The 11,884-nt window shown below is 35.8% G+C and overlaps 1 protein-coding gene across 1 annotated transcript in view; it reads right to left on the reverse strand.

Annotated features, from left to right (window-relative positions):
• Nucleotides 1–10,988, reverse strand: part of sp3 (phosphatidylinositide phosphatase spermathreecae) — a 291,853-nt gene extending 280,865 nt beyond the window's left edge. The window contains exon 1 of the mRNA XM_090368696.1: nt 10,815–10,988. Coding sequence (XP_090224822.1) covers nt 10,815–10,911 — 97 coding nt within the window. The 5' untranslated portion in view covers nt 10,912–10,988. The remainder of the gene's footprint in view (nt 1–10,814) is intronic.
• Between the last annotated feature and the right edge of the window lie 896 nt (nt 10,989–11,884).

Here is an 11,884-nt window from a genome sequence, read left to right on the forward strand (position 1 = left end):
GTCGCAAAGGAACTGGATGCAAAGAATAACTTTGATATCATATATTTGGATCTTAGAAAAGCCTTTGATACTGTTGCACATGGAAGACCTCTTGCACAAATTGGAGCAGTGTGGCACTGGAGTCAAATTGCTGCTTATGGATAAAGGAATGGTTGAGTGGGAGAAGACAGAGAGTGGTAATCAATGGACACTGCCCTTCGTCGACTAATGTTATTAGTGGAGTCCCTCAGGGTTCGGCGTTGGGTCCATTGTTGTTTTCTGTATTTATAAATGATACTGATGATGGTATATCAGGCTTAATATCCATGTCTGCATACGATACAAAGGTTGGCAGGGTTGTTAATGACACTAATGACAGTACACTGCTGCAACAGGATCTAGAAAAGTTGAGCAGATGGGCTGAGAGGTGGCAAATGAAGTACATATGGGAAGCAGTACTCCCAAAGCAACGTATCAACTTTGTGGTACAACACTGACAGTGGTAGAGAATGAAAAGGACCTGGAGGTAATTGTGCAGGCAGATATGAAGTTTTCTGAGCAATGCAGATTGTCTGCAAGAGTAGCTCATGATGTCTTGTCAATGATATACAGGAATTTTTTAGGAAGGGATAAAGAGGTGATTATCCCCTTGTATAAGGCAATGGTCAGTCCACACCTTGAGTACTGTATACAGGTCCTGAGGCCTCATTTCAAGAAGGATGTAGAGCTGTTGGAACGAGTACAACAGAAGGGCAACAAGATTATTGAACGGAACAACGGGTTGCTCTTACGAAGAAAGGCTTAAGTTTTGCAAATTACAGTGTCTGGAGACTAGGCACCTGCGAGGTGATCTGATTGAGGTGTATAAAGCCTTGAATGGTTTGAGCATGCTCAATGCGGATGGGATTTTTCCTCTTGCTCAGAATAATCGCCTGAGAGGGCATAAATTCAAATTGAGGAAAGACGGTTGTAGGATAGATGTGCGGAAGTTTGCCTTTAGCCAGCGGGTGGTTGATTGGTGGAACAAACTTCTATCTGTCGTTGTAGAAGTTGATAGCTTAAATAGATTTAAGGCAGAACTTGACAAACATTTAGAGCGAGTGGATGGGTGAAATAAGGGGTGTTTTTTTTTTTTGGCTGATGCTATATAAGTTTGCTTTCTTGCATCATGTGCCCTTGCTAATGCTAATTCCACTTCTACTTATGGCTGTCACAAAACAATGTCTGTTCCCCACAAATGGTAACCTTTTTAAAGGTTACCAGAATTTATCTTTGTTGATATTTTAATATTTTCTTGGCACAGTATAACCGCAGTCGTTTTTGTGCCAGTAAAATCAAAAACCAAACCAAACCCCACAAATGAAGTTTTCTGACTCACCTACACTCAATAGCTTTGCCAAATATTCTTACATCTATTCCACTTAAGTATAATCCATTAATATCAAAAAATCCCTCCTTAACAAGCCCATGCATAAGCCATGCAGAGAAATATTCTACCCCACTAGCCTTGCACAATATCAGCAGGGCTAAATTTACTGACAAGGCCCTCATCACAAACTCCCTCCTATAGTACTTGGACAAAATTCCAGACACTCAAATTAATCCCAACTTGCAGCTTTTCCTCAACATTGCCTCATACCAGTAAAGTATATTCTTCAATAACCTATGCTTAATACCATTATTATCAACATATACAATATTACACTTTTGTTCCCTTAGGTGTTCCATGACATCGTTAACTTTAGTTTCTGGCAGACATACCCTGTTCTTATTCCACCTATCTTTTTTTGTATACCATATTTCATACTTCCTTGACAATAGTAAATAATAATGGCTACTTTCTGTGGGACCAATGCCATCCGCCATTGGAGATCTCCAAGGCAGAAGACATTTATTGGATTTTTAAGAATATCAGCAACTAACACCAGATTGCCACATTGTGTTTTATGCATATTGTACAGGCTAAAAACCCAAAATATGGGGGAGCCCTGTTCCCTCCACCACAGATCTGTTAATTGCAACCTCAGTTGAAGAGAGCCTTAGAAATTCCTCCAATCATTGACAGGAATCAAACCCACACCTCATCAAATGAGTGACAAATAGCAAAACCACTATACTGTTATGGAGGACCTCATGAGAAAGCAACTACAAACAGTACTAGAGTGGACTGTACAATAACCCCATTATCACTATGGCATCAAAGAAGAGCATGCTTACTGCATATCGCATGGCAGGGAAGTCCTTTGTAATAAAGAGGTAAGCACCACCTCCTCCTTTCTTTGTGTCATGACAGCAGTAGACAACATTAAAACAAATTATTTTCGCAAGCATCAAGCTCATCATCAAGAGTAAGACAATGCCAAGTTTCCACAATGGCTAAAAAAATCACATGCTTCAATGGATAACAAATCAGTGAGCACAGAGATTTTACTTCTTATACTCTGCACATTCTGATAATACAGTACAGGCTAACTGACACCTTATAAATAACATGAGCACTCAACTTCCTCTATGGAATAATTTCAGCTTTAGAGATTGTACTTAGCTCTTCTACCTCAATTCATCTTACAGAGAATTCTAAGTTCTTTCAACTTGTATGGCAATATAAAACTGGAGTACCTGAAACTAGATATAAAAGTAGTTTTGAATACTAATTTTTCTGGTACAGAATACCAGATTTTGTTTTATTCAAAGATACCCAGTAGTGAGCTATAGTGGGCTCACATGGGCTCGCAAGAGCCCATTATTTTTTTTGAAAATTTGCAAGCCCATTGTTGTGACGATCATTTATTTTACAAATGAAATTTGAATGCAATTATTGAGTATCCAGAGCCGAAACTATGGTGGGGCGAGTGGGCCCCATTCTCAGCATTTTAATGGCACAATTGATCGGTTATGTATTTTAAAATTGCTTCATTTTTGATTTAATTACAGTCAGACCTCTGTTTAACGAACTTCTTTATAGTGAATTTTTTGATTCCCCTTGGTAAAATACAGTTAAATTTAAATTCGTCCGTTGAACGAAGAAAATTTCCATGTAACGAACAGATTAGGAGAGAACTATATGCATTGTTCTTACCTCTGGCCTTTAGGCAATTAGAAAGTGAGAATTAAGGGTGAAAGGGATTACCATTTCACAATGTTAGTGGTGTCCGTAAAACCTATGCAGTCATATACCAAGAAGTCGCACTAGTCAATATGCTTTCCATAGCCAGTCAGAGAATTAAGATTCTTGACAAGGATTATAGCCACTGGTCAACCTGTGTTGTGGTTCCCCTTTACTCCGACAAACTGGCATATGTTTTTCGGAGAAGTGAGTGATCCTTGCCTTCCAGTAAATTTCTCCTGTCTATGTTTACATGGTCACAGTAGCTGAATATTCGAGACCAACTAATTTTCATAAAATTGGACAAATGCTAATAATTTATTGTAATTTTTTCTTGTAGAGGATGTACAATCTCATTATGGATTTAAAATAGACTTTGTGGATTTTTTGAAAAGATTTTTGATCAAAACGATTTTTTGAAATCCATAATGAGATCGCAAATCCTCTACAAGGAATACAATAAATCATTAGCATTTGTCCGATTTTACGAAAATTAGCAGGTCTCGACTACTCAAGTTGTTTGTCCAACTGTCTAATAAAGTTTTGAGACTTTAGTACCTCCACATAATTTTTACTCTATATAGCTGAATATCCGATTCCGACATTTTGCACTGTATTCAAAGAACTAGTGAGAGTAGCTACGTGGGGGGGGGGGGGATTGAGGCAACTAAGATATATAATCTTTACGAAGATGAAATGTTGACAGCTTTTGAAACTGTCGAGTCTTTCACTGTGTAGAAAATATTATAAAATATAATGGCATACAGGCCATTATATTAAAAAAACAAAACTATCACCAATCTCCAAAAAAACTAGCGCAAATTAAGAATGATTGCTAAAGAACTTGATGTGGAAACTAAAAATCGGTTGTGTGTTCGGGCCACGACGAGCAGCTTGTAGCTTGCAGACGGCAATTGTGGGTTGGAGGAATTATCCTGCTTTGTGCAAACATTTTGAATCAGAAGTTAAATATTCTGGATTATTAAATCGACTTTTAAATTTGGAATTTCTTACCCATTTAGCACTAATGATCGACATCCTGCAGGAGCTCTCTTACCTTTCAGAAGCTTTACAGAACCACTATGGTAAAAGCATAAATTAATTATTCGAACTATCAATGCTATTGCCAGTGGCGAATTTCCGCACGGGCGCACAAGGCGCACGCCTGGGGCCTCTTAAATAGAGGGGACCTCAAATCTCAGGTCTCAAAAAAAATAAAATTGTTTCATTTTTAATTTTTATACTCACCATTATTACCGTTACTGAATAAAACTATAATTTAATATGAGAAGTTAGTAAACTCTTATGCGAATATCCCTACATGATATGAAATATCTATGCGAACTAAGTGAATCTGAAGTAGAATACGTATTATCATTAATGCTTAGTTGTGCCATTTTTTCATTTAAACATTAGTTAAAATATGTATGAAAGAACTGTGCAACCAAAATGATTAAAAATCTAGAGCGTGTGCTATAGTAAAAACGCACGCGTAGAATGCATACTGTAGTGGTACCGAAAATATTTAGAGAGGGGGGGGCCTCTGAAGTGTTAAATCCGCCACTGGCTATTGCTAATTTGAAAAATTCATTATGAAGCTAAAATTGAGAGCATGTTGAAGTGGAAAGAATCCCAAAATCGAAAGTAAAAAAATTACCCCGTGACAAGTTATTAAATGCATTGTTTTATCCTTAAAGGAAAAGTTATTAATGCAACAGAGTGATTTTAAATTAAATAAAGAAAATAATGATACTATTGAAAGAAATTTTAAACATACGCTACCCGAAATCCTGGAATGTGAAAGAACTTTCGTCTTGGTAGCAAGAAGGCGGTGAAAACTGAATAAGAAATTTAAGTTTTCCGATGAAATATGAAATAAAAATTAATGATTTTAGAGATTCTGTCAAAGACAGTTTATCTTTAAAATCGAGTGAAATTACCTTTTCAATTAAGAAAGCCAGAAAATATCTTTGAAACCATTGCAATTAGCAGTGCTAAAGCTGAGTGAGCTTTCAGCGTAATGAATAATATTGTGACAATTAAACACGTTGCAGATTATGATGGCCATACATCAAAATGGAAAACCACTGCTTCAAGTTGATCCAGATCGTTATGTCAAATCATTCCTCCTTAATCATCACTCAGCTATTGAGCAAAGCAGAAGATCGACAACAAATATTAATAAAGAAGTAAATTCTATATGGCAATTTTTAGAATAAATTTTTCTTGAATATTTGAGAAATAATTTTTTTTCATGTAATCTGTGATTTTTTTTTGTGTACTTTTTCTAGAAAGTTTGTTTTTATATTGTGGAATGCTTTGTGATAGTTTTTATGTTATTTGTGATATGGGAAATATCTTATGTTATTTTTTATTCGCAATATTAAAATTTTATCATGAAAAAAATGTATCCATTATATTTCAGGTAAGTTGTTAAAAAAAAAAGATGAATAAAAAATTTGCACATGTGACGAGCATGCGTGGTAGATGGTTTACGCAAAACATCCGCGTTTCTTTTAGGTACTTTGATTTGTATATACAGTATTGATTACAAAATAAGAGCTTTTTTATTGTAAATATTTTATTGATCATTCACAGATTTTCATAATTTCTGGAAGACAAGATACAATGGATTTATGATAACTAAAGTAAGAGATGTATACTTGCGAGTGCAACGTATTTAAATATCTCTGTAAAATAGCACCAATTGATCTTGTAGTTGAAGCGACATACGCAAGGGTTAGGGGCACCTAAGAATGGAATGTAACGAAAATGTGAGACGAAAAAAGAAATTGCTGACAAATATTTGTATTGTTGCAATCATACTGCAGTAGTAACTTCATGAAGCATGATTGTGATGTCATACTATCCAAAAATCCTAAAAAGTTAGAACTCCAGACACTGTCGTATCCAGTTATCATAGTAAGGCAATGCATGACGACCAGGTTTTTAAGTTTGTTTTTTTTAGATAGACCTAGGAACGTTTTACACAGTCACTTATATGCATGGTTAAGGGGGTAATAAGCCACATCTGACCACCCCTCTAAATATACCCGACTCAAGATATCATACCCATCACGAATTCTAATCGCACTACTAGTAGTGTGATTAGAATGCATCACGCATTCTAATCACACTACTAGTAGTGCGAGCATGGGAAGTGCCTCTAGTGGAAGCCGCGGATGATGTCACTTCCGTGGCCGATCAAATTTTCGGTAGAAAGTCAGAAAAACTGCAAGCCCATTAAAATATTCACAGCTCACCACTGAAGATACCCACAGGAACTCACATATAGTGGGCAACATCATTAATCGTTCGGGGGGTGGGTATGACAGAGTCTCCCCAAATACATTTTGTTTTATATAATTGTAGTCTTATGTTCATACTTGTAAAAGCTATCAGTGTGGAAGATAACAGCCCCTTGCCCACAAACAAAATTTTTTTGGGAATGCCATATACAGATCTTTATACACATCAAAAAATTACAAAAATTTAAATCCTAATTAAGAAATACAAGAAACTATTTTCTATCTCAATTTATTTTTTTTATTAATGTTTTCTTTAAAGAAACAAAAATTAAAACACATTTCAAATAAATTAAACTTACTTTTAGGTTAACAACATACAAAGTTTTGCTTTAAAGATTTATTTGTACATCACAAAGTAGAATAGAAAATAAACCATATGGTTAGTATTTAGTTGCATACCTTATTTTGCTTTAGATTTTAATGTTACATTTTACAGAATTAGAACCCAGTTGCAACTTATCTGCCCAGCCCTGTAGTTCACTTAAAATCAATCTAAAGCAGTAGTAGAAAACAAGCCTTGGGCTTCAGGATGCATATCACTATAATTTCTTGTCATAACCAAAAAACTGGTTAAGTTAGACTTGAATAAAATAAAATAAAGCACTAAAACAGATAAAACAAGATAAAAACATTAAAATACAATAAAATCATTAAAATAAAGGAATATAATAGTAGCTTTCACTGCAAGGTGTCCCATCATCAGCTAGTTAGTGTACGGTAAACTGCATACATATACATACAGGGTGTCTCAAAAATACACAGCATAACTTCAGGAATGAGTTCCTCATATGCAGACAAAAATATTTTATGTCAACATGGTTCTGGAAGTTCTTGGTTTCCGAGTTTTGAAGGTCTGTCTATGACACTTAACTGTTCACATCACCTTATAGTAATTGTTCAAAATGTCTACCTTCTGCCTGAATACAGGCCTCACATCGATGTTTCATGGACTCACGAAGATTATGAAAAATTCCTGACATGTTTCGTATTGTCTCACAACCTGCCACAATTCAATTGCGGAGAGAATCCACATCACTCTAACAGAATTCTACCGGAGTCGAATATACCAATGACTTTAAATGGCCCCACAAGAAGAAATCTAGTGGGTTTAAATTGGTGAGCATGGAGGCCAGGCAGTTGGTCCACCCCTCTACTTCAGGAGTCATAGATCTTGGTCGTCCTCTGTCGGCAGCACGAGGTGTAATGGTCCCATGTTCACAAAGGTAGCGATGGATACCTTCAAAAGTTTTCCTGTCTGGATATCTTCGTTCTGGGAACCTTTCGTAGTACAAACGACGAGCCTCAAGAGCATTACCGTCCGTCAAACCGTACATAAAGTGCATATCCGCTTGCTCCTGATTTGAGTACATGGTTGGAATGGAAAACCATCAGATTCTGTCAGTACCTTGTGATGAAGGAAATCACCTGCGGGAGATAAGACATTCTGGTTAATAACTCAGGAACCAAGTATTTCCGGAACTATGTTGATATAAAATATTTTTATTGTCTACATTCGAGGAACTCATTCCTGAAGATATGCCGTGTATTTTTGAGACACGCTGTATATACAGTGGTTAATATAACAGAAGCCAGAGCATGATCATAAAATCACAACTCCAGTGCCAGTAATGCAGTATTATGCATAAGTAATGACGCCAGCACTCATCGCACTGTAGAATGGCAGACTCCATAATGGGGTGTATATGAACTCTCCTATTGCAGTTTATAGTACGATTGCAGCTAGCAATGTGGAGTGCCTCAAGCCAAGAGTGCTGGTGGTAATCTCATGAATGGTAGACAGTTTCAATGTCAACACGGGGATCAAGTCATGAAATTAGTGCTAAAGCAGCAGTATGGCTCGACCCAATAATGCTCAGCAACAGCAGAGTGTTCAAAGTTGGCAGTGCGGAGAGCCACCTCACGATCTCTCAACCTCCTGGCAGTCTCACCAACATAATGCATCCCATAATCCAGACATGTAATACGGTAAATGGAACTGTTCCACAGAAAAGGAAGAATAGGCATTTTTATGTCTATATATTTTTATTTTAAGTGTATACTCAGTGTACCGTACACTAACTAGCTGATGAAGGCACACCTCACCCCAAAAGCTACTATTTTATTCCTTTATTTTAACGTTTTATTATATTTTAATGCTTTTATCTTGTTTTATATCTGTTGTTTTAGTGCTTTATTTATGTATACTTAATATTGTAGTTTATTTTATTTTAATAAAGTCAACTTAACCAGTTTGTCAGTTGTTACAAGAAATTATAATGCTAAAGCAGCAGTGTTTCCCCTTGATTATTTACTGTCCTCCCAACCTACACATCATCAGCAAATTTTAATTCCATATCCTGTATCCCTCATTGTCAGTTAAGAAAATCAAAAAAGATACATTCCAAAAGCTGATCATTAACAGATTCCAATTTTAACCCTGGCCCATTCTACAGAGTAAGCATTAATTATAACCCTTTGCCTTCTGTTACATAAATAAACTGTTTTATTGTATTCAGGCCTGTAAGCTTATCCATAGTTGTTTCAAGCTGTAAATTTTTCACAGATATGCTGACAGTATCAAATCATGACAGAAATGTCCATGTTTTACAGTCAAACTAAGATTTTCTCTCCTTAGCTTCTGATCTGGCTTTCTCCATGCCTTTGTTCTTGCAACTAATCGGAAAATGTTAAATTTACATTTGTCTATAAAAATAATGTTTTCCAATAATCAAAAGTTATTGTAGCCTTTATCCCTTATCAACACATTCATTGCCTTTTATATTTGAAAACCTCCTCCCTATGCACCTTGGAGTGCTTCCATGGGGTGCTTCTCTTGGGGCAATGGAACAAGTAGGCAGTGCTTTTTAGTAAACAGATTTCATCTGTGTAGAGTCATGACACCAAGTAATACCAGCATCTGATGTTTATAGTTTTAACATCAACAGATGCATTTCAACAAGACTCAGAATCCACATCACTCTAACAGAATTCTATTTCAATATCAGATGACATATTATAAAGAGCTGATTCAATGTAATCAGCTTCAACACACTGTCCATTCCTGTTCCTTTTCATTCCTGATATCCCAGGTTGTGGATCCATTATAACAACTCTTTAGGGTAAAATTGTATAGGAAAACACTTTTTTACACAAATTTTATCAGTAGACACACACAAAGGATGATGTTTTGTTTTTCAGAAACTAAAGAATTAAAATTCAGCAAGCATAAGCTTCAAAAAATTACCTTTTCTTCTTGTGGAAATACTAAACTAGATAAAATAACTTGAACATAAGCAAAGAACATATGAAACTGTAAACAAAGTAGTAGTAGTGGCATGTGATGCAAGAAAGCAAGTGTATGAGCTTATGCAGCATCAGCCACAAAAAAAAAAAAAAACACACCATTCTCTCCAAATGCCTGTCCAGTTCCTCCTTAAATTTATTCAACCTATCAACTTCCATGACAGATGGAAGTTTGTTCCAGCAATTAACCACCTGCTGGCTAAAGGCAAATTTCTGCACATCTATTCTACATCTGTCTTTTCTTAATTTGAATTTATGCTCCCCTTAGGTTCATAATCTGAACAAGTGGAAGGATCACATCAGAATTATAGATATATTCTTGGTTTTTTGGCCCATTTTGAACCTTTACACCTGCACATCAATTCTCATTGTGAAAGTAGAGGTTTTTACTGTCAATTAATAATCGTAACAATTATTATGGTGGTATTTTGCATACTTAATTTGATGGAATAAAAATAACAAAGAAATCTGACATTTCATATTTTGTTATTCAATCATTTTATTTCATTTTAAAATGGTTCTGTGTTTGGTTTTTATATTGTCAATAAAATAATTGTAAAGAAAATATTATTACAGAAATGCAACTAATGTGCAAGATATTTTCTTCTATTTTTAGATGATTTAATCAGCTCCAACTTGTAAAGACATTTGACCATTGGTACACAAACTGTCTTTTCTGCTCAACACCTCTTCAGAGTATCCTACCTTATATGCACTCTTGTTCTGAAATATGTTAATCTCATTATTCTTAAATCCATATTGCCTTTATATATGAGTGGCGGTAAGGCGTCATCTCTAATTATTATTGCTAAACCAGCTAAAAACGAGATGAGCAGCAAAAAATGCAATACAGATTGTACAAATGATTAACATCAATAATGATAGGTGAATTACTGCTTTATAAAAATCAAATATTTGACAGAGAATACTAACAATCAAACTACACAAAAGAAATATCCAACTATTCAATAATCCACGTTAATAATAAATTATTTCAGAATACAATTCTGATGGTTTCAATATCAGTAAAGCTGCAATGTGGATAAAACAAGATGCAACAACCATACTGCTCGAACAGGGGAAAATGAGGGAAAAATTAACGAGAAACCAATGTTTACCTCCTTTAGGTGAGAGGTGGCCATCAACTCTACTACACCATAAGCTGTAATTGTCTTTAACAATAACATAATATTCATTTGTCATTAGTAATTCCATGTTTCTCTAGCATATATACCAAAAACATTCAAGATTTCACTAACTGCCTATTACAGTACTCACTATCCACCAAAACTCCGCCTTCTATTGATTTGTGAATACTTAATTTACCCTCACCATAAGATGTTACATCATTCAGAAAACAGCGACATCAAGCTGGAAGTGCTTTGCAGATTTAACAATAAAAAAAAAAAATAAAAAAAAAAGAGGTCAAAATGTGGTAGCTTGTTTTCGGGAAGGCCCTGAGCTCGTGAAAATTAGTATTAAAGCAAATGCAACGAAGGCCATTAGGCGTCTGTTTGTCACAGCGTGTATTCTTCAGTCTGTTTACGGAACGAAATACCAGATTTCCGAGTAATAACACCAGGACCGTTCCTAGGGATATATAGTAGCATTAGCATTAGTAGAGGCATTTGATGCAAGAAAGCAAGCTTATGCAGCATCAGCCAAAAAAAAAAAAAACCACTTCCACTTCACCCCACTGTTCATTCCAAATACCTGTCCAGCTGAGCCTTAAACTTATTTAGGCTATCAACCTCCACCACAAGGGATGGAAGTCTGTTCCACCAACCAACCACCCGCTGGCTAAAGGCAAATTTCCTCACGTCTATCCTACATCTGTCTTTCCTCAATTTGAATTTATGCCCTCTCAGGTGATTTTTTTGAGCTAGAGGAAGAATCCCATCAGCATTGAGCATGCTTAAACCATTCAAGGCTTTATAGTGGCCGACTAAAAAAGAGCATCACCTTAAAAAAAGTAACATTTGTAGTGAAACGCATAAGATATTTTGTCATTACAGTCTTTTTGTTTGTCGCAAAGCAAAGAAAGGTATTGCGTCAGATAACGATTATTACATCACACAGTAATTGCAAGGTATTGCATCAGCCGTTTCTAGTGTGCTGGAAGGGTATTTTAGCCAGCGAGTTATAAATTACTGGAATAAGTTGCCTTCATGGGTGGTAGAGGCCGACA

This window comes from Mastigoproctus giganteus, chromosome 2 (assembly GCF_048544385.1).
Source record: "Mastigoproctus giganteus isolate SK-2022 chromosome 2, ASM4854438v1, whole genome shotgun sequence".
NCBI classification, from domain to species: domain Eukaryota; kingdom Metazoa; phylum Arthropoda; class Arachnida; order Uropygi; family Thelyphonidae; genus Mastigoproctus; species Mastigoproctus giganteus.